At 40.9% G+C, this 24,264-nt stretch overlaps 1 protein-coding gene across 12 annotated transcripts in view; it reads left to right on the forward strand.

Moving 5' to 3' along the window:
• Positions 1–24,264, forward strand: part of ppfibp1b (PPFIA binding protein 1b) — a 177,576-nt gene that overhangs the window by 136,686 nt on the left and 16,626 nt on the right. For 9 of the 12 annotated variants that reach the window (XM_043709806.1, XM_043709809.1, XM_043709811.1 and 6 more), the window contains 5 exons: positions 718–892; positions 3,586–3,618; positions 14,226–14,364; positions 20,235–20,363; positions 21,641–21,791. In XM_043709806.1, coding sequence (XP_043565741.1) covers positions 718–892; positions 3,586–3,618; positions 14,226–14,364; positions 20,235–20,363; positions 21,641–21,791 — 627 coding nt within the window. The remainder of the gene's footprint in view (positions 1–717; positions 893–3,585; positions 3,619–14,225; positions 14,365–20,234; positions 20,364–21,640; positions 21,792–24,264) is intronic. The other 3 variants (XM_043709810.1, XM_043709818.1, XM_043709817.1) reach the window with 1 other exon arrangement.

A 24,264-nucleotide genomic window follows, 5' to 3' on the forward strand; every position in this document is an offset into this window, starting at 1 on the left:
CTGTGGCTGTGTGGAATGCTCTGCCACAGGGGGCAGTGGAGGCCCACTCTCTGGATTCATTTAAGGAAGAGTTGGATAGAGCTCTCAAAGATGGTGGAATCAAGGGTTATGGAGATAAGGCAGGAACAGGATACTGATTAGGAATGATCAGCCATGATTATATTGAATGGCGGTGCAGGCTCGAAGGGCTGAATGGCCTACTCCTGCACCTATTGTCTAATTTCCACCCTTCATTCTTAATGAACTTTACAGTATGCCCAATACTGCAACCATCAGATTATTTTATCTCTTCTTTGTCCCATTATAGTTCCACTGAGCCTAATATAGATCTCCTTCATTTTAGCATTTGTGCATCTATTGGGCAAATTGTTCCAGCAAACTGAAAAGGCTTTAAAACCCATGTCCTAGAAATTACTTTAAATTGGTATTTATCATCTCCCAGGCATGCAGTTCCTTGTAACCTATGTAACCTAGCTTTTTACAATAATCCATTTTGTAGTATTTTGGCATGTTTCAGTAGATGGAAGAGATGATTGTTGGTTAATTTTCATGTTCTGGAGAAACCTGTTTTATTGTATAACGCAAGCTTTTGGGAATCTAATATCATTTACTAAAATCATGTTTAAATTTTCTAACATCCGTTCTAACAAAATATTAGTAGTTCTACAGATGCAAAATATCCCCGGGAACTAAAAGTGTACCCTTAAATTCATCTAGAATAAAGCATGTATGGAGATCACTAAGTTTGCATCTCTGCCACCAAAGCCACCAAATGGACATCAAAATTCTCTGGATGATGAAAGTGCAGCTTCAAAAAAAGCCAGAGCTTCTTTTGGCCGTGGATTCTTCAAGATCAAAGGTGGCAAGCGAACAGCTAGTGCACCTAACCTGGGTAAGTGAACATGATTAGTTCAACAAATTTAGTATGAACAACTTTAATTGGTGTATTGATGTGAGGCAGAATGGTATTTATTGTATTGATCTTGCTGTGTCCCCCACCCCACCAATAAAAAGACATTAAATTAAGCACATATTGTGGGAATGGAATTACACACACATCAGATTGGCAGAAAAGGGCATCATTGAATCCTTCCAGTTTTTAAAATTCTTTCCTTTGCTTCTAGTCATATTCTGGTGCCAGACCATAAATTACAGATCTGTTTAAATAACTTGTTACAGTTTGAGTGGTGATGCTGAAAAAGAGAAGCATGTTACTGAAGCTTTTCATCTTCCACAAATCAGGATATATGCAAGAATACCAAGTTTCAAGATAAGCAGACAATTTGTTCTGCCCAAGAAAGAGTGCTGATTGGCCAACAAGTGTTCTCTAGTCAAGCAATGCTGTTGGGAAACCACGAGAAAAGTGTGCATTATAGCTTTTAAGATGAAAAGGCGCATAGCATTGTCAAGTTGTTTTCTCCTCCAGATGTTAGGTCCCTGCATATAAATGTAGCTTCTAGCCAGCGTAAGGGAGCCATATTGTGAGCCTGACTGATAAATTAGTTTTTGGTATAATTAACACTCTTGGGGCAGTCCACTTTTGCCCAAATATTTGATCACATCTGATGTTGGACACTATGTTCTTAGTTTTGCAACTACAAGGCAAGTGGCGCTAGTTCAGTTTGGGAAACCTGGTCGGCGTGGACAAGTTGGACCAAAGGGTCTGTTTCCATGCTGTATGACTCTATGACTGTATAAGTTGAGTATGGTCAGTCTGTTGAGAACAGCCAAAGAGATGTGCTATTTGAAAATGATCCACCAGCCACTTATTTTGTATCGCAAAAACCCGCTTTATCCTTGTCTTAAAATAAATCTCAGACTATCTACTGCTCATTGTTTAGAGTACAGATTGCAATAAGTTAAGACATACAATAGCTGAAATTCTTTTAAACTGATCTCTTTTAGAAGTTCACCAGTTTGAAACTGATTTGATAAATGTGATATATGTTTGTGATATATGTTTGATATATATGCATTTACTTTTCCTTTGCCTTAAATCTACCTAAATAACTCAGTTTGATTTAATGTGGCTGACTAGATGTGTATAATGTTCAGAATATACATTAAAATAGTATTCGAGTGAGCAAGTTGTGTGTTGGAAACTTTATTGTTCTGTTGATAAATCTTCAGTGTTGTGTAGGATAAAACATGCAGCTGGCTTAAATCTATAAATTTCGTGACACAGTGCCAGGCAATTACTATCTTCTTCAACAAGTGAGAATCTAACCATTTCTCCTTGATGATTAATGGCATCACCATCATTATATCCCTTAGTGTCAATGTCCTGGGAGATGCCATTGATCTGATATTGAAATGGACCAGCCATACAAATATCATGAATACAAGACTAGAGGCTATGAATTCTGTGTTAATTTACTTCACTCCTGACTCCTCGCTGTCTGTTCACAATCTACAAGTTGCAAGTTAGGAGTGTGATGCAATATTCTTCACTTGCCTGGGTGAATACAGTGCCAGCAACTCTCACTAGCCAAAACCAACCAACCTCCTTGATTAGCATTCCATCCACCACCTTCAACATCTATTTCCTTCACTGATTTACAGTAGCAGTATGTACTACATACAAGTTGCACTGCAGCAACTTACCCAGGTTCCTCGAACAGTACCTTCTAAATCTGAGATTTCTACCAATCAGGCAAGGGCAGCAGATGCATGGGAACATCACCATCTGCAAATAATCCTCCCAAGTCACTCACCATTCTGACTTGAAAGTATACAATTGCTCCTTTACCAGTACCAAGTTAAAATCTGGAAAATCACTTTCTTAATGTCAATTAGGTATGGTCAATAACTGCTGACTTAGCTAGGTATGCCCACATACAATGATTTTTTTTAAAAATGACAAAACCCTCTCGACACTCCAAGCCGGTTTTTCTTGCACTATTTTAAATAATAATGCTCTAAAGAAAGAAATATGGAAACTTTTTAACTGCTCAAATTGTACATTGATACCTTCCATTTTATTTGTTCCACTACAGTGAAGTGGAGGTGCTGGTGTTGGACTGGGGTGGACAAAGTCAGAAGTTACACGATACCAGGTTATAGTCCAACAGGTTTATTTGAAATCGCAAGGTTTCAGAGCACTGTTCCTCTGTCTGGTGAACTGACCTGATGAAGGAGCAGCGCTCTGAAACTTCGTGATTTTATACGAGCCTGTTGGACTGTAACCTGGTGTTGTGATTTCTGACTATAATGAAGGTCAACTTTCTACTTGTATTTATACACGTATAATATGGTTATAACTAACTGAAAATGTTGTTATTGAATAGCTATTTAGTTGATTGTGTTCTTAATCGACTTAGCAATTTACTTAATACAGCCTAAATATGAGGCATCTCCTTCCAGTTCAACCAGTACATTCCCCTGTCAACAAAATTGTCATCATTGTTTAAATTAAACATCAGTACTTGACTACTTTTGTTACTTTGTTAATGTTGTGAACATTTCCTGACCTTTCTGATTGGAGTGCTTTGTTTCTGTAAATTGATCTGTACTTTACCTTGTTATTCCGCATATTCTGTGCTGCCGTGCTCTTCACCATCATGCACATTTTCTGGATGACTGAAGATCGCAGTCGAAGTGCAAGTGCACCGATGCTAGGTATAGTATAGCTGCATGTTTGACTGCACCAATGCCTTGCTATGGACATACCTTGCAGCTGTTTACAACTGTACATGCTCAGCAGAGCTAGTGGAGGTGTGAAGGTTAAGCTTAAACTAAACAAATCCTATAGCAATGTGTCAATGCAATATGAATCTTTAAACTGCAAAATCTGCCTTTAGTTTTGAGTGGAATGCCTTTAGGTGACCTTAACAGAAATTGCTGATTTATATAACCAGCTTTAAGGGTAGCTCTACAATTCTTTTCAAAATGCTCTATTCATTTTCACACTTACATGGTCATGGCCTGCTGATTTCGGGGTGCTTACCTTGGGAGTTTTGCTTTCTTAGTTTGTCAAAAGTGAACTGCATTGCATGTGTGACTGCTAGTAACCAGAGAAGAGAGAATAATAGCTTGCATTTACAAAACAACTTCAATAAAGAATAAAATAAAGTCTAGATGCCTTTAATTTTCTCATTTGATATGGGCATCAGTCTGAAGTGAAAAGACTTGGATATCAAATCACCAGAAGCATGATGCAGTGTGATGAACAACCTTTTTTGTCTAGTCCTATGTGAAAGTTTGATTTAAAATATGCAGCCTTAAATGCTCCTATATGCTGCCGTTCATTGGGATTATAAACATATACAGTCACTGCTTTGGTATCCCCTGTTTTTCTGCTATTTCATAGGAATATGGAAACATAAATTGCTCATATAGCTATGCCTAAAGAACATGTAGGCAAGTTAAAAAGTGGCTAGTTTTTAATTTACTTGTGGGATATTGGTGTCACTGGCTAGGCCAGATTTTACCACCTGTCCCTTATTGTCTTTGAAGAATAGAATAGAATCCCTACAGTGTGGAAACGGGCCATTTGGCCCAACAAGTCCACATCAACCCTCCGAAGAGTAACCCACCCAGACCTATTCCCCTACCGTGACAAATGCACCTAACTCCATGTCCTGAACACTATGGGCAATTTAGCACTGCTAATTCAGCTAACCAGCACATCTTTGGACATGTTGAAGGAAACCGGAGCTCCCAAAGGGGACCCATGCAGACAAGGGGAGAATGTCTGTGTGGAGTTTGCACCTTCACCTAAGGCTAGAATCGAACCTGGGTCCCTGTTGCTGTGAGGCAGCAGTGCTAACCACTGAGCCACCGTGCTGCCCCACTGACTGACTATTCTACTGGTTGACTAACTATTTTACTGGTCTCCCGCAGGTCTTCAGGCTGCACCTCTCCATTCATGTACTTAACTGTTATGCTTTTACAGAATCTTTATTTACAGAGTAAGAATTGGCAGGCATGAGAGAAGCCTTTTCATTGACCAGGCCCATATCTAGTATAAAAGAATTTGGTTATGGTTATGACGGAAGAAAATGCCACAGTAGTGTCCTGCAACTACTTCAGGACGACCCTCTCATTCATACAAATGGAGATTATATGAAGTGACGATGTTGGCCGATGGTTTCAACGCCCTGATTGCCACTCAGTTTCTCAAACCTTACCTTCCGTAAGGTTGAAGTCCTCCAAATTCCTTCCTTTGTTTTAACTCATTCCATTTAACTAATTCACTCAGCATCTGTATTCACTAACTTGTGTTGGCTCCAGTGCAGCTCCACTTTCAGCTGCCTCATTGAGAGAGAGGGAATTCTAGAACTCAGTCTCTGCCCTTCTACCCCTCTGCTAAGACACTGCTTCAGACTCACCGCTTTGAACAAGTTTTAGGTCACTTATCCTAATATTATCTTACATGGTTTTATCTCATTATTTACTAATCATTCCTGTGGAACGCCCTAGTATTTTTACTGTATTAAAGGCAAGTTGACATATATAGCTATTACCAGGTGACTTGGAAACTTTGTAAAAGCATAAATGATTCTTCAAAATCTCCATGGCTCTCTTAGATAGAATTAGAGTCACACAGGTTGATATCTTGGACGCACATTGGAGTAAAATTGGGTAATTTTGTAACGTTAAAATGTAGTATGACTGTTCTGATCTTCATTTTCTCCTTAAATCTTCATGGGTGAAATCAATCCTATTAAAATCAGGTGGGTAGCCTGGTTTTTCTACCTGGGAACTGTTGAAGATGTGAATACAATTTAGATTCAAAAACTGCAGCCAGATCAGTGGCACTACAGTTGACTCTTGTACATCAGGGAGAGTCAAAATGTAAGCAAGCAGTAGTAAGCTCTGTAGTCAGGGACACAGATAGGCATTTCTGTGGCTGCAAGTGAGATACCTCCAGGATGATGTGTTGCCTCCCTGGTGCCAAGATCAGGGATGTGTCTGAGCAGGCACAGGATATTCTGAAAGGGAAGAGTGACTAACCGGCAGCAGTGGTCTACATTGGTACGAATAACAGGCAGAAAGCAAGATGAGGTCCTGCAAAGGGAATTTGGGGAGTTTGGTGAGAAGTTAAAAGGCATAACCTCTAGGATTGTAATTTTGAGATTCCTCTCTGCTACATGCTAGTGAGACGTGAAGCTGAGTGCATAGCTAAAGAGCTGGAGGAAGAGGGTGACAGACATCTGGATCATTGGGATCTCTTCCAGGGTAGGAGAGACCTGACAAAGAGGACAGTTGCACCTAAACTGGAGGGACACCAATACTTTTTTTCGGGAGGTTTGCTCGTGCCAGTCAGGAGGGTTTAAACTAATATGGCAAGGGGGGAATGGGAACCAGAACAGTAAGTCAGCATGTTCGGTGATTGAGGAGAAGGTAGAGATTAAATTTATTAAGTCTAATAGGAAGAACAGTCACGCCTGTATTAATGAACACAGTGGGGACTAATGGTCTGAAGTGTATTTATTTCAGTACAACAAGCATAATATGTAAGGCAGATGAACCTAGAGCCTGGATTAGTATATGAAGTTATGATATTGTAGGCAATACAGAAACTTGGTTAAGAGAAGGGCAGGACTGGCTGTTCAACATTCCAGGATTTAAATGTTTCAGGCATGGTAGAGGAGGATGTAGAAGAGGTGGGAAAGTTGCATTATTGGCTAAGGTGAATGTCACAGCTGCACTAAGAGTACATCTTGAAGGGCTCATCCAGCAAGGCGATATGGGTAGAAGTTGGAAATATGAAAGGCGCAACCATGATGTTGGGGTTATAATATAGATCTCCCAATAGTCAGCAGAAGATTGAGGAACAGACATGTAAGCAGATCATGGAAAAATGTAAAAAAAAAACTGACATGTTGTCTTCAATAATTGTAACTGCCCCAATATTGACTAGGATTTCCTTAATTCCAGCAGCATAGTTAGGGTATATTTTGCTAGGAGCATCTGGGAAATTTCTTGAAACATTGTCAATATTCCGACTAGAGAATGGGCAAGCTAGACCTTGATTTGGGGAATGAGCCTGGCCAGGTGATCGAAGTTTCAGGAGGGGAGCATTTTGGAACAATGATCATAATTACCCAAGTTTTAAGACACTTATGGATGAGGATGTGACTGGTCCTCTGGTGAAAGTGCAAAATTGGGTGTTACAATAGTATTAGGCAGGAACTAGAGAAATAAATTGAGGGTAAATCACGTCCTACATGTGGGAGTCTTTTAAAGGCCTGTTTTTCAGAGCTCAAGACCAGCATGTTCTCGTGAGGATGAAAGTTAAGGAAGGCAAGATTTGGGAACTTTGGTTGATGAGATGTTGAAAGTTTAATGAAAAAGGAAAAGGAAGCATACGTAAGGCTTAGGGTCCAAAATTGGATAAGGTCTTTGAGGATTATAGAAGAAGCTGGAAGTGACCTAAGAAATCAGGAAAGCTGGAAGGGGCCATGACAGGTCTTTTGGCAAATAGGATTAAAGGGAATCCCAATGTATTTTACACATGTATTAGGAGCAAGAGGATATCTAGGGAAAGACTAGGCCCACTCGAGAAAAAAGGGAATTCATGTGTGCAGCCAGAGGAAGTGGGTGATGTCCTCAATGAGTACTTTCCATTGGTATTCACCAAGGAGAAGGACATGGATGATAAGATTTGGGAGGGGTATGTTGATATTGAGAAAGAGGTGGTGTTAGATATCTTGAAAAGCATAAAGGTAGATAAATTCCCAGCGCCTGATGGGATCTATCCCAGGATACTGAGTGAGGCAAGGGAGGAGATTGGGGCATTGGCAGAGAGTTTGTATCCTTTTAAACCACAGGTGAGGTCCCAGAATACTGAGAATAGCCAATGTTGCTCCTTTGTTTGAAGAGGGCAACAGGGATAACCCAGGAAATATAGACTGGGAAGCCTTACACAGTGGTAGAGAAGCTATTGGAAAAGATTCTTGCAGATAGAATTTACTTGCACCTGGAAGAGAATGGACGTATTAGGGATAATCACCATAGTTTGTGAGAAGATTTGTAGCTCGGGTGCTCGTTGTTGTGGTTCTGTTCACTGAGCTGGGAATTTGTGTTGTCTAGGTGACATCCTCAGTGCTTGGGAGCCTCCTGTGAAGCGCTTCTGTGATGTTTTCTCCAGCATTTATAGTGATTTGTATCTGCCGCCTCTGGTTGTCAGTTCCAGGTGTTCATGGATGTGGATCGTTAGCTGTCTTCCTGTTTGTCCTATGTAGTGTTTTGTGCAGTCCTTGTATGGGCTTTTGTACACTACATTGGTTTTGCTCATGCTGGGTATCAGGTCATTCATCCTAGTGAGTTGTTGTCTGACAGTGGCTGTTGGTTTGTGTGCTGTTATGAGTCCTAGTGGTTGCAGTAGTCTGGCTGTCAGTTCAGAAATGTTTTTGATGTGGCTAGTCCTTTGGATTGTGGCATGTCCCCATTCCGTTGTCTTTCCCTTAGGCATTATTGATGAAATTGCGGGGGTATCCGTTTTTGGTGAATACATTGTATAGGTGTTCTTCTTCCTCTTTTTGCAGTTCTGGTGTACTGCAGTGTGTTGTGGCCCTTTTGAACAGTGTCTTGATGCAATTTCTTTTGTGTGTTGGGATGGTTGCTTTCGTAGTTTAGGACTTGGTCTGTGTGTGTGGCTTTCCTGTATACCTTTGTGGTAAATTCTCCGTTCGGTGTTCTCTGTACCATGGGAGTTGGTTGTCCTTTTCTTCCTCTCTAGTGAATCGGATTCCTGTGAGTGTGGCGTTGATGATCCGATGTGTGTTCTCTCTTTCTGTGTTTTTAATGACTACAAAGGTATCATCTACATATCTGTCCCAGAGTTTGGGTTGAATTTGCGGTAAGACTGTTTGTTCTAACCTTTGCATTACCACTTCTGCTAGGAGTCCAGAGATGGGTGAGCCCCTGGGTGTGCTGGTGATTTGTTCATATATTTGGCTGTTGACTATGAAGTGTGTTGTGAGGCACAGGTCCAGTAGTTTGAGTATGCCGTCTTTGTTGATAGCTTCCCCGTCTTGTTGTCTGTTCTGTATGTCCAGCAGGTTGGCTATTGTTTCTCTGGCTAGGGTTTTGTCAATAGAGGTGAACAGTGCCGTTACATCGAATGAGACCATGGTTTCTTCCTTGTCTATGTGTATATTTCTGATGATGTCCAAGAATTCCTGTGTTGACTGTATAGAGTGTCTGGACCCACTGATCAGGTGTTTCAGTTTCTGCTGTAGTTCTTTAGCCAGTTTGTGTGATGGTGTCCATGGTAGCGATACTATGGGTCTGAGTGGGATGTCTGGTTTGTGCACTTTAGGTAGTCCATAGAATCTGGGGGTGTTGCTGCTTTCAGGTTTCATTCTTTGTAGGTCAAACCTGGTTATCTGTCTGTTTTTTTTGTAGGTGCCTCAGTGTGTTGTTTATCCTATTGGTGAGCTGTGGGGTGGGGTCAAACTCCCTCTTTTGGTAGGTGTTGGTATCTGCAAGTAGTTGTTGCGCTTTTTGGATGTCGTCTGCTTTGTCCAGAATGACCGTCATTCTGCCTTTGTCTGCTGGTAGTATGATTATGTTCTTATCGTTTTTTAGTGTTTCCCTCTCCTTGGTGTTGAGGTTATGTGTTTGTGCACTTTAGGTAGTCCATAGAATCTGGGAGTGTTGCTGCTTTCAGGTTTCATTCTCTGTAGGTCAAACCTGGTTATCTGTCCGGTTTTTTGTAGGTTCCTTAGTGTGTTGTTTATCCTATTGGTGAGCTGTGGGGTGGGGTCAAACTCCCTCTTTTGGTAGGTGTTGGTATCTGCAAGTAGTTGTTGCGCTTTTTGGACTAGCCACACTACCATACATCAAAAACATTTCTGAACTGACAGCCAGACTACTGAGACCACTAGGACTCATAACAGCACACAATCCAACAGCCACTGTCAGACAACAACTCACCAGGAAGAATGACCCGATACCCAGCATGAGCAAAGCCAATGTAGTGTACAAACTCCCTTCAAGGACTGCACAAAACACTACATAGGACAAACAGGAAGACAGCTAATGATCCGCATCCATGAACACCAACTAGCCACGAAACGACATGACCAGCTATCCTTAGTAGCCACACACTCAGATGACAAGCAACATGAGTTCGACTGGGACAACACTACTATTATAGGACAAGCCAAACAGAGAACAGCCAGGGAATTCCTAGAGGCATGGCACTCATCCACAGATTCAATCAATAAGCACATCAACCTGGACCCAATATACCGGCCACTGCAGCGGACAGCTGGAACTGACAACCGGAGGCGGCAGGTACAAATCACTATAAATGCCGGAGAAAACATCACAGAAGTGCTTCACAGGAGGCTCCCAAGCACTGAGGATGTCGCCTAGACAGGGGATGAAACGTCTGCAACACAAATTCCCAGCTCGGCGAACAGAACCACAATAATCACCATAATTTATGCAGGGGAGGTCTTGTTTCTCAAACTTGAGGTTTTGAGCAAATAACGTGATTGATGGTCAGGCAGTGGATGTCGTCTACGTGGACCTAAGCATTTGACAAGGTCCTTCATAGTAGGCTGGTATAGAAGATTAAGCTACATGGAATCCAGTGATTTAGTAAATTGGATTCTAAATTGGCTTGGTCATAGGTGACAAAGGGTAATTCTGGTGTGTTTTTATTTTGACTGGAAGTCTGATCAGTGCAGGGACCCCTATTGTCTGTAATTTATAAAAATGATTTGAATGAAAAATCGAATGGTCTGATTAGTAAGTTTGCAGACGACATGAAAATTGGAGTTGTGGGTAATGAGGATAGTTGTCAAAGAATACAGCAGAATATAGATAGCTTATACAGAACAATCTCTGTTATCCGGACATCAATTATCCAAATTTCAGATTATCCGAACAAGATCTTAAGGTCCCTTAAAAACATCATCAGTTATCCAAACATTCGGTTTTCCAAACAACATACTCCCCACCCGTCTCGTTTGGATAATTGAAGTTGTTCTGTATCCTCAAGTAATAGTCTATCTCATGTAAAAGTTGACCCTAGTTTTTCACAGATAACAGATCAATGTTTATGAGTCAGTGTGCCAGCTGTAATGTCCCGCTCCAGTGTTCCAGTCTGCCGGATGTTCCGCTCTGCTCCAGATCTTCCAGTCTGCTGGCTGTCTCGTTCTGTTCCGGGTTTTCAGAATTACTGTAATTTGTTCATTTATTCACTTGGAAATCAGTTGGGCTTCTGATAATGATATGGTATGAATTTTGACGGGCATGAATTTCGGCCCCTCAAAAGTAGTATCCACGTAATAGTTGACTCCATAAATGTAACCTTAAAAAGGAGTAAAAAAATTTGACTATTACTGGATGTTTACGGTAAGTTGGAAAGTTGGGCGAAGAAATAACAGATGGAGTTTAATCCAGACAAGTGTGAGTTAATGCATTTTGGAAAGTCAAATGCAAGAGGAGAGTAAACCATGTAGGAGTTGGGATGTCATGTTGCAGCTGTACAAGATGTTAGTGAGGCCTCTTTTGGAGTACTGTGTACAGTTCTGGCCACCTTGCTATAGGAAGCATATTACTAAATTAGAAAGAGAAGAGACAAAGTTTACCAGGACTTTACTGTGACAGGATAGGCTGGAACTTTTTTCCCTAAAGCATAGGAGGTTGTAGGTACTCTTAGATATTTATAAAATCATGAGGGGCATTGATAGGGGAATAACCAATGTCCTTTTCCTAGGGTGGGGGGATGTTCAAATTTAGGGTGCATTTAGGGTAAGGTAAGAGGAGAAAGATTTAAAAGGGACCTGAGGAGTAACCTTGTCCATAGAAGGTGGTTCGTATGTGGAATGAACTGCCGGAGGAAATGGTGGATGGAGGGTACAGTTACACATTCCAAAGACATTTGGACAGATACATGAATAGGAAGGTTTTAGAAAGATATGGACTAAATGCAGGCAAAAGGGACTACTTTAGTTTTGGAAACCTGGTCTGCATGGACAAGGGTCTGTTTCCATGCTATATAACTCTATGGCAGGACCGTTAGAAGCAGAGTTTTCGTAAGAGCATTGAAGGCTGAGAAGCAACCTGTTAGAAGTATAGCAAACTTTGTTTTAACCAGCACCTTGTGAACCGGCACGCGATAAACTTCACACTGGACGTTTACTATATTATCGCGATCTTTGCAATGTTGAAGTGGTCATTTGAGGTTGTGAGTGAGAAGGCTCTCTGCTGATAAATCTTATTTAAGGCAAAATTACATTATTATTTAAGTGGTTCGTGCTGTCAATAAAGTATTAGTGATGTGCATACCCCTTCATTACATTTCTATTATTTAGTGTGTGTTTTTAAGTCTCCTGGTCAACTGGAATATTTAATTAACCAGCACCCTCCTGATCCCATAGGTGCAAGTGAATAAAACATTTGCTATATATAAAATTGAGAGGTATGTATTGGAGGCTTTTTTTCCCCAGGTGGAAATATCAAATATTTGGCCGGGGGGTGGGGGGGGGGTCACAGGTCTAAGGTGAGAGGGAAAATGTTTAAATGAGATAGAGTCATAGAGATGTACAGCATGGAAACAGACCCTTCAGTCCAACCCGTCCATGCCGACCAGATATCTCAACCCAATCTAGTCCCACCTGCCAGCGCCCGGCCCATCTCCTTCCAAACCCTTCCTATTCATTTACCCATCCAAATGCCTTTTAAATGTTGCACTTGTACCAGCTTCCACCACATCCTCTGGCAGCTCATTCCATACACGTACCACGATAGGAAGGAGACCAGAATTGCACACAATATTCCAACAGTGGCCTAACCAGTGTCCTGTACAGCCGCAACATGACCTCCCCATTCCTGTACTCAATACTCTGGCCAATAAAGGAAAGCATACCAAACGCCGCCTTAACTATCCTATCTACCTGCAACTCCACTTTCAAGGAGCTATGAACCCGCACTCCAAGGTCTCTTCTTGTTCAGAAACACTCCCTAGGACCTTACCATTAAGTGTATAAATCCTGCTAAGATTTACTTTCCCAAAATGCAGCACCTCGCATTTATCTGAATTAAACTCCATGTGTGAGGTCCCTGGAATGTTCTGCCAGGGAAGGTAGTAGAGACAATGGCAATGTTTAACAAGCATGAACAAGGAGGGAATAGAGAGAATGGACCTTGTGCATGCAGAGGAGATTAATTTAGAATGACATCACGGTCAGTACAGACGTGGTAGGCGGAAGGGCTCTTTCTATGTTTGATATACAATGATTCATCAAACGCTTGGTCAACTGCTGCTTCGTTGTCAAGAGGCACCATTGCCTCCAGAGAGAGGGAAGATCATGAACAGTGACAGTCATGCCTTGAAATTGCTTGGCTACCACATTTTCCTTGTCAACCTGAACTTTCTGCTATATGATTTCTTACTAATGGACAGCACTATACTCACCACATTACTGAGTAAAGTTGGAGTAATGGCCATTCGTTAACTAGTTTAAAGACTAAACCATCTGTTAAAGGAGCAAGGGCATCCTTTGTTATGTGAATTATTTTTCCAATGTATAATTTTCATGGATATTAAAATTGTCAAATGAAAAATGCATTTTAAGGTATAGTTGTTAGTCACGTGTTGGTTTGGCTCTGCTGAGTGTGATAAATATCAAAAATGGGAACAGCTGATCTCAGTCCATAATGGTAAGGCATTTGCAGATACAACTTCTGATAATCTAGGCAGATCATTCAGAAGTTGATGATTTAAGTGAATTGAAGCATTTTTACTTTCAAGTAAAATAATCCAAAAGAGAATTTTTCACCCATTTATCTGTGAAAATATACCATAATGCAAAATGTATATAAATGTTTTGGGGCATGAAATGTTTTGGGATTTTAGCATATTTTATGAGCCTTCCCAGAATCTCTGCCTTAATCGTTGTTACTAGCAAATTCTTGGTATTTGCAAGATTGACCCTTAAAGATGCTTCATTGCTTGGGCTGGATACCAAGCACTATCTGTTTCTCAGTTTGTGCCCAGTATCAGAAGGTGGCAGCTCCACTTTCAAAACCAGGTACCTTATGGTAAGTTTTATTTGTTAATGTTAGACACACGCTGTGGATTTGAGGATAAAGTCATGCCCAAGGTTTAACTCAAGAGAGTTCCTGTTACATTTAAGATTCTATAGATTTTGGCCTTGTTTCCCCAAGGATTTTTTTTTTATCCTTAAACCAAAGTCCATTTCACTGAATTGGATTAGGACATAAGCTAACTTTAATTAAATTTTCTTTTGAAAATGTAGCAGAGACGGAGAGAGAATTGGAGCGTGTGGATAGTGCTGGTCTCCCACTGCGTGCAGCAGAGGCTGACAGTTGTCAGCTATTTCCAACTTCCCCAGAATTGAAAAAGAAATCAAAAGGAATTAAAAGATTGTTTGGAAAGTAAGTTATTTTTCTCAATGCTAAACTTTTGGCATGTAAAACGTTTGGGTTAATTTAGAGTTTTATGTAGGAAGGAAGAAGAAAAATTTATTGCAATTTTTAATGGGCCTTCCTTAAGCTAAGATTTCTGAATTGCATCGAGTTCATTTTTAGCTCTCGAGCTATTAGCACTGCAAATTATCTGCTTCAAATTTATCAGAAGTAACTTGGAATAGTCTTTAAATTTGCTTCTGTGAATTCATTTCCAAAAGCTGAATGATGTGTAATTTATTTCAAAGTTGCTGGTGTTCTTTGACAGCTGGTATATTCTTGTGAGTTGATGTAAAATTTTTTTGCACACCTTCGTGCCTTTGTGTGCAAAAAAAAATGTCTATTACATTATTGTAAACCTACTGAGCAGTGAGATGTACCGAATGAATACTGAACAAAATTAATTTAATATGAATTTTGACATTAAAAGTCACAGTTTTGCAGCACCAAGGTTGATAGTTTGGAGGAAAATGTTACAAAGACGAGGGCACAGAGAAAATTCTCTTCATACAGCACCTTAAAAATTGCTGGGGGCAAGAGGAGCTGCCTCAAGTCTTTCACAGAGCCGTAATCGAAGAGATAATGGGAGCAGTTGCAAAATATTTATTCTAGGGTTTTCCAGACAGCCTTAAAGGAAAAGGGAGTTGCAGCAACAGATAGTTTAAAAGTAGAATTTCAGTTCATTTGGTCCAAGAGGCTGAAAGACCACAGCCATCACTGTGTGGTGGATTGGGAAAGCAGGGAGAGAATGAACATTTATAAAATACTTCATGACACAAAATGTGTTGTTGAGTCCAACAAGTATATACTGATGTTTATATACCGGATGAACCTTTTCCCACCCCTTAATTTAATCCTATTGTCTCTAAAATTATTGATTATGGAGAGACAGGAGACCATTAGAATGCTAAAGAATTGAAGTTTCTATTACAATGTTGAGTTTCAGTATATTGAGGGGAGCAAACAACCAACATTATATACATGTGGAACTCACCAGCCTCTATCATATAAATGATTATCTGGTCAGATGGCATGTTGAGATTGTGAATGTTATGGTTCACACTGAGACAAAGACTGGGCAGAAAGAACTCCATAGTTAAATTGCTCTAGTCAGGAGCAGGGCTTTGTGACAGGGCTGATGGTGATGAATTTGGCCTTCTCAGTATATATGTAAAGAATGTGTAGCTCATTGTCTCAGGATATCAGAAGAGCAGACTTATACAAAAGTGATCAAGCAAGTTAGACGTGAAAGCTGACTCAATTCTGTAGATGATTTCACAAAGGGATAGTATTCAGGTGATTGATAGCTGGGATCCAAGGAATGATTGCATTGAGGTATTGGTGGGAGCTAGATGTTAAGCTAGTGTTGGAATGATCTGTTAAAAGTGGAACCGCCTGAGGGTAGTGCCATTGAGCTGGATGAAGGGGGCAAGACAAAAGCAAAATTCTAAAAATCAGAAACAAAAACAAAAAATGCTGAAAACGCTTGTCTGGTAACATCTGTGACCAGAAGCAGAATTTCATACCTGGAGCCTTGCATCAGAACGAAGAAAAGTTACAAATGTAACAGATTTTGAATTTTCCTTATTTTTTTAAAAAAGATTTTAAGCATCAGTATTTAGCTTTTACCTTCCTTCCTTTGCCCATAATAATGGGGCAGTCCCTACATAGTTTCACTATTATTAATGCGGGCAAGTAGTTGGGGGAGAGGGATGTAGCTCCTCATTTGAAAGTCTGCAGGATGCTTTTCGTGGTTTTCATTCAGACACCATACATTTACTAAGACAGGGACCAGAACCTGATCAGAGATATTCAAATTGAGAGAGTCAAGAGGTGGTGGGTTTGAGTCTCATTCCAATACTTGAGCACAGAAGTTGAGGCTGGGCCTGTAGTATTGAGGGAGTCTGTCAAACAAACCATCTTTTCTATTAAACTGAAAGCTGTCTACTCTGGATGTAAAAGATCCCATGACCCAATGTTTAAAAGATAATTCTCCCCAGTGCCTTGGCCAATTTCTTTCATCTCAAATCCTGAAGTCATGAATGCAAGTTATTTTCAAAATGTTCTGAAGGCCTTAAGGAGCTAACCCGAAAGGTTTGGAAATAAGGTGACAGTTTTAGGTATTTTAAATCAACCTTTTCAGAAATATCCTAATTGCCATTGAACTGAGTGGTTTGCGTAGGACATTTGAGGGCAGTTAAGAGTCAACCACATCACTCCTGGGCCTGGAATCATGGCCAGACCAGGCAAATATGATAGACTTCCTTCCCTGAAGGACATGAGTGAATCAATAATAAGTTGGAAGCTTTGTGATCACTGTTACTGAAATCTGCTTTCAATGCTAGATTTAATTAATTAAATTTAAATTCTGCTGGCTGGTATGGTGGGATTTGAAACCAAGTTGCCAGACCATTAGACTTGCTCCCTGGCTTACTGGTCAAATGTCATTACCACAACATCACCATTTCCCCAGTTTGCTGAAATGGTGAGCATGAGTGGTTTTGAAAAGGGATAGTACCTGAGAAGTGGAAACTATAAAAATTTATTGTATGTTGTTTGGGAATGTTAAATTGAGGTAAAGTTGATTTCGGTTCCAGTTCTGTGGACATGCCTGACTTTGAGAGGTCAGAAGGTCACTTTGGAATAGGGAGGTTGGCTTGATTGGTTCGATTTGGGTAGCGGAGTTGAGGGAAATTTAAATAGGGAGTGTGGCTTTAGGAAGGGGCACAAGGGGTAATTCAGTTTGTCAGTCATGATGTAGTCAATGACAACAAGATTGTAGTTGATGAGGCCTTGTTCCTTATTGAGTGAATACCTAGGGAAGAAGTGTCTACTTCAACGCCAGGAGCATTGGAAAAAGGTGGGTGAACTTGCAGCATGGGTTGGTACCTGGGACTTCGATGTTGTGACCATTTCAGACATCTGGACAGAAATGGTTATTGCAGGTTCCAGGATTTAGATGTTTCAGTAAGAGCAGAGATGATGGTAAAAGAGGGGGAAGTGTGACATTGTTAGTCAAGGTCAGTTTTACGGTGGCAGAAAGGACATTTGAGGACTCTGGCTGAAGTTAGAAACAGGAAAGGAGAGGTCACCCTGTTGGGAGTTTTCTATAAGCCTCTGAATAGTTTGAGATGTAGAGGAAAGCATAACACAGATAATTCTGGATAGGAGTGAGAGTAACAGTGTAGTTGTTATGGGGGCTTTAACTTTGCAAATATTGACTGGAAATACTATAGTTCAACTACTTTAGATGTGTCAGTTTTTGTTCAATGTGAACAGATTGCTTTCCTGACACAGTATGTAGACAAGCCAACAAGAGGCAAGGCCGCATTGGATTTGGTTCTGGATGATGAATCAGGCCAGGTGTTAGATTTGGAGGTAGGTGAGCACATCGGTGATAGTGACCACAATTCGGTTATGTTTACTTTAACAATGGAAAGGGATAGGTATATACCACAGGGCAAGAGTTATAGCTGGGAGAAAGGCAATTAAGATGGGGATGGGGACAATAGAAATGTGGAGCTTATTAAAGGAACAGCTACTGTGTCCTTGATAAGTATATACCTATCAGGCAGGGAGGAAGTGGTTGAGCGAGTAAGCCATGGTTTACTAAGGAAGTTGAATCCCTGTCAAGAGGAAGAAAAAGGCTTGTGTTAGGATGAGATGTGTAGGCTTAGTTAGGGCGCGCGAGAGTTACAGGTTAGCCAGGAAAGACCGAAAGAGCTAAGAAAATCCAGGAGGGGGCATGAGTCGTTGGCAGATCGGATCAAGGAAAGCCTTCAAACTTTCTACAGGGTATATCAAGAATAAAAGAATGACCAGAGAAAGATTAGGGCCAATCAGGGATAGTAGTGGGAAGTTGTGCATGGAGTCTGAAGAGATGGGGGAAGGGCTAAATGAAATTTTTTGTCAGTATTCACATGGGAAAAAGACAATGTTGTCAAGGGTATTACTGAGATACCTGACCAGACGTCATTGAGGTTCACGAGGAGGTGTTAGCGATTCTAGGAAATGTGAAAATAAGTACCCTAGGCTGGATGGAATTTAACCTATGATTCTCTGGGAAGCAAGGGAGGGGATTGCCGAGCCTTTGATTTGATCTTTATGTCGTCATTGTCTACAGGAATAGTACCAGAAGACTGCGGATAGCAAATGTTGTCCCCTTGTTCTAGAAGAGGAGTAGAGACAACCCTGGAAATTATACATCAGTGAGCCTTGCTTCGGTTGTGGGTAAAGGTTATAAAAGACAGGATTTATTATCATCTAGAGAGGAATAAGTTGATGGGTTTTGTGAAGTGTAGGTCGTGCCTCACAAACCTTATTGAGTTCTTTGAGAAAGTGACCAAACAGGTAGATGAGGATAAGGTAGTTGATGTGGTGTGTATGGATTATAGTAAGGTGTTTGATAAGGTTCTCCATGGTAGGCCAATGCACAAAATATAGTTGCATGGGATTGAGGGTGATTTAGCGGTTTAGATCAGAAATCGGCTAGCTGAAAGAAGACAGAGGGTGGTCATTGATGGAAAATGTTCATCCTGGAGTTCAGTTACTGGTGGTGTACCACAAGGATCTGTTTTGGGGCCACAGATGTTGGTCCATTTTTATAAATGGTCTAGAGGAGGGCATAGAAGTTTGGGTTAGTAAATTTGCAGATGACAGTAAGGTCAGTGGAGTTGTGGAAAGCGCTGAAGGATGTTGCAGGTTACAGAGGGACATAGATAAGCTGCAGAGCTGGGCTGAGAGGTGGCAAATAGAGTTTAATGCGGATTCTTGGTACTGTAGGTGAGCAGAGAGATCTCTGTGTCCGTGTATATAGATCCCTGAAAGTTGCCACCCAGGTTGATTGGATTGTTCAGAAGGTATACGGCTGTGCTAACTTTTATTGGTAGAGGGATTGTGTTTCAGAGCCACGAGGTCATACTGCAGCTGTACAAAACTCTGGTGCAGCCACATTTGGAGTATTGCATACAGTTCTGGTAACCACTTTATAGGAAGGATGTTGAAGCTTTGAAAAGGGTGCAGAGGAGATTTACCAGGATGTTGCCTGGTATGGAGGGAAGGTCTTATGGGGAAAGGCTGAGGGACTTGAGGCTATTTTCATTAGAGAGAAGAAGGTTAAGAGGTCACTTAATTGAGACATATTATCAGAGGGTTACATAGGGTGGACAGTGAGAGCCATTTTTCTTGGATGGTGATGGCGAGCATGAGGGGAACACAGCTTTAAGTTGAGGGGTCATAGAGATAGGACAGATGTCAGAGGTAGTTTCGCTACTCAGAGTATGGAACGCACTGCTTGCAACTGTAGTAGACTTGCCAACTTTAAGGGCATTTAAATAGTCATTGGATAAACATATGGATGAAAATGGAATAATGGTGGCACAGTGGTTAGCACTGCTGCCTCACAGCGCCAGAAACCCGGGTTCAATTCCCGCATCAGGCGACTGACTGTGTGGAGTTTGCACATTCTCCCCATGTCTGCGTGGGTTTTCTCCAGGTCCAAAAAGTGCAGGTTAGGTGAATTGGCCATGCTAAATTGCCCGTAGTGTTAAATGAAGGGGTAAATGTAGGGGAATGGGTCTGGGTGGGTTGCGCTTCGGCGGGTCGGTGTGGACTTGTTGGGCCGAAGGGCCTGTTTCCATACTAAGTAATCTAATCTAATCTAATCTAGATTGGTTTCAGATTGGCTCCACAGGTCGGTGCAACATTTAGGGCTGAAGGGCCTGGCCTGTGCTGTGCTGTAATGTTCTATGTTCTATGATTTGGTGGCAAAGTGAAAGGTGACAATGGTAGACTGGACTTTGGGTAACCTGGATTAAAAGCTTTTGGGTTTTTGTTTACAGGCTTAAAAGAAGTCAGTCAACCACCTTTACTCCTGATGATGTGACTGATTCAGATTTCAAGAGAGGTGGAACCAGAAGTACATCAGGTCCCAAACTTGGCTGGTCCCGGGATCTGCAGAATACTAAAACGTATGATACATTAGTGTTTACATTTCAAAATGTAATGAATGTGTTGGTTTGTGTGTTAACCTTTAGTCTGACTGACATCTACAATTCAAGGACGTGACAGACCTACGCAATTTTGTAATGAGATAATGTAACATAAGACTGAAACCTAACATAGCTAGCAAATTTATTAACTTAATCTACTTAAAAATACAATCTAATGAGCAAATCTACTAACTTCAACGACTTCGTGCATATGCAAACTCACTGCCTTTCAGCTCATCAGTGACTGCTTACTGTCGCACTTGGCGTTCTTTCTCACTTTCCGTGACCCGGGTCTCTCAAACTCCAGTTCGATGGTGATAGTCCAATGAGTACATCAAAATCCCCGATAGTAATACTATTCTGAGTCTAATATTACATGCTGTATCACCATTTCTTAGTACTTTCAGTATTTTCCCAGGCATTCTGTAGTGTGAAAGCAGGTTGGAAAAACAGATACAGGTATCTGTGTTTTCTGCACAGCAGTCTGTTCCCCATTCCAGGCAAGGTCACCATAGTTACCTTCCAGCCAAAACAGGTGGTTTTTGCACCAGATCCACTTGTCATGTAGTATTCCACTGTCTTTAATTTCTCATTGTCATGTCTGGTTAACCATGAATGATCTAGTTTGATGATTTTTTTTTTAAGCTCAACATGACAAGCCTTGAGAACTAGGAGGCGACTATGTGATCCATTGAGCCTATTCGGCCATTCAGTAAGAGCTTAGTTGACCTTGGTCTTAACACCATTCTTTCCTATTTCTCTACATCCTTTAGAAGAACAAAGAAACTATTAACCTTGACCTTGAATATATTCAACTGAGCAATCATACCCCTCTAGGATATAATGCTTGCATACCGACTGTAGAGCGTAAGGAAAAGAAATTTGAAATTCCTAAGCAATTATTTTACTTAGTATTAATAGAAACTGCAAACATAAGAAGAATGACAAGCAAAGATGAAGTAATTTATTTGGCAGGGGCAGAAAAGAGAAAAAAGTAGACATGATGGCAATGTTCATGGAGGAGGAATACAAGCTATAAAAAGAATGTTTTAATCAGTCAGTATGCTTGGAAAGTAAAGGGTAGATAATGGCCGAGTTACTGGTTACATCTTCTGTAAACATTCCGAAGTATAAAATGAGAAAACCATGAGCTAGGGTTGGATGGGAGCAATTAGAGAGCTTACTGTAATTGTGCCGTATCTTGTGTTCTAAATAAAATTCATCACTAATTCATGATGAATGTAATTTTTCTGTAGTGATCTGGATGCTCCATTTGCAAAGTGGACCAGAGAGCAAGTGTGTAACTGGCTGGATGACCAAGGATTAGGCATGTACATAAGTGGTTCCAAATCCTGGATCACTTCAGGCCAGACTTTGCTGCATGCATCTCAACAGGACCTGGAAAGGGTGAGTCAAATTACAACAACTTCTATTCACTGGTACCTTTAAAGTAGTAAAGTATTTTAACACATTTCACAGCAGTGTAATATGACTCCAAACCAATTCTAGAGCCAGTAAATGACATTAGGACATGTGATTCAAAGAATGGTTAAAGGAGGAGAGAGAAGTTTCAGGATGGAGTTCCAGAGATTAGGTGTCAAGACACCTGGAAGTGTGGCCATCAGTTGAGCTAAAAGGAATGAGGCAGACGTCACCTGGGTGGTGTTTGTGCTTTTGATTTTCTATTAATACAACATATATTTACAACTGATATAGCATGTTATCAATAGGCTAACTGATTTGTCCTGCACTCCAGCCAGGGAAGCACTAAAATAGATTTACAACTTTACCAACCAGGATGGACAAATGCAAGCAGACAGTGTAATTTCTTGTCTGAGATGAGATTTAACCATTCTTTGAATGCTCCATGTCTGAATGTGTGATTAATGTGATTGGCAGAGCTGCTTGTATTTCTACTGAGTTGATTAAAGTCTAGCAACAGATCATTTTTGGTAGTACAGAACTCTGGTATTACTGAAGAAGGATATACTTTGTCATTTGTTTTTCATTTTCACTCATCAGAAAATTCGCAAGAATACTTAAGAGGAAACTAACATTTTATACAATGGGATGCAAGTGTTTGCTTGACAAGTAAATTCTGATTGAAGTTTATCCATGTAGAATACATTTGTAAGGTGACTGACAGTTAATTGCTAGGCTTCCTTTAAATTTTAAACCATGCAGGTTGACTCTCATTCATCAAGGTCCTGACAAGTTGATCTGTAATTGACTCACATTTTGTGGAGTTGAAACTGACCCCATGCAAGCACATATTCTTTCTGTCAGCAAAGATCAGGGCTACTTTTATTAATACTTGCAGCTTCCCATATAAGAAAGTGTGCCACACAATTTTACTGACACTCCTGAGTTGGTTGTCAGTGAATTTTTTCGATACTCAGGATTATCAAGCAAATATCATTTAATTACATAATTGCATCTGATGCTGGACACTGCAAGTTTTGCAAGTGCCGCCTTATTGGGTACAGTCTGTACCTAGTGAACTGCTGAACAGATATGCTTTGGGATGTGCAGCTTGCATACTAGGCATCATACTGACATTTGAGTTTCACGTGTCACAATACTTGTGCGATGAGCAAAACATCTTTTCAGGCTTGACTCCCAATATCTTGTTAGTGGTGAACACCACTCATCTTCCTACAATATAGTAGCAACTTGAAATAGTTTGCCTATTAATCAATCTTGGATTACCTCGGAAGATTATGTCAGTCATTTTACAGGACTGAAAGTGACAGCCTTATGACCATTACTTAGTTTGTGTGATATGCATGAGAAATTATCTGATTACAGTAGCCACTATCCCCTGTGATGTCTTTGATACATCCCATTTCTGCATGAGCTTGCAATTGCTGGAAAATCCCGAGTATCATTTAGATGTGAACATGGGAGGTATGCATAGTACGTTTGCGGATGACACCAAGTTAGAGGTGTAGTGGACAGCAATGAAGGTTACCTCAGAGTAGACGGGGACCTTGATCAGATGGGCAAATGGGCCAAGGAATGGAAGAAGGAGATGAATTTAGATAAATGTGTGGTGCAGAATTTTGGAAACTCAAATCAGAGCTGGACTTGTACACTTAATGGTAAGGTACTGGGTACTGTTGCTGAACAGAGACATTGCAGTGAAGGTTCATCGTTCCTTGAAAGGGAAGTCACAGGTAGACCGAATAGTGAAAAAGGCATTTGAAATACTTTCATTTATTGGTTAATGCATTGAATATAGCAGATCATGTCGTGGCTGTACAGGATGTTGGTTAAGCTACTTTTGCAATACTGTGTTCGATTCTTGTCTTTCTGCTCTAGGAAGGATGTTGTTAAACTTGAAAGGGCTGGAGGGTTTGAGCTACAGGGAGAGGCTGAATAGAAACATAGAAAAATACAGCGCAGTACAGGCCCTTTGGCCCTCGATGTTGCGCCGATCCAAGCCCACCTAACCTATACTAGCCCACTATCCTCCATATGCCTATCCAATGCCCGTTTAAATGCCCATAAAGAGGGAGAGTCCACCACTGCTACTGGCAGGGCATTCCATGAACTCACGACTCGCTGAGTAAAGAATCTACACCTAACATCCGTCCTATACCTACCACCCCTTAATTTAAAGCTATGCCCCCTCATAATAGCTGACTCCATACGTGGAAAAAGGTTCTCATGGTCAACCCTATCTAAACCCCTAATCATCTTGTACACCTCTATCAAGTCACCCCTAAACCTTCTTTACACCATTGAAAACAACCCCAAGTGCCTCAGCCCTGCCTCATACGATCTCTCTACCATACCAGGCAACATCCTGGTAAAACTCCTCTGCACCTGTTCCAGTGCCTCCACATCCTTCCTAGAGTATGGCGACCAAAACTGCACA

The sequence above is a fragment of the Chiloscyllium plagiosum genome, chromosome 19, assembly GCF_004010195.1.
Source record: "Chiloscyllium plagiosum isolate BGI_BamShark_2017 chromosome 19, ASM401019v2, whole genome shotgun sequence".
Lineage (NCBI taxonomy): Eukaryota > Metazoa > Chordata > Chondrichthyes > Orectolobiformes > Hemiscylliidae > Chiloscyllium > Chiloscyllium plagiosum.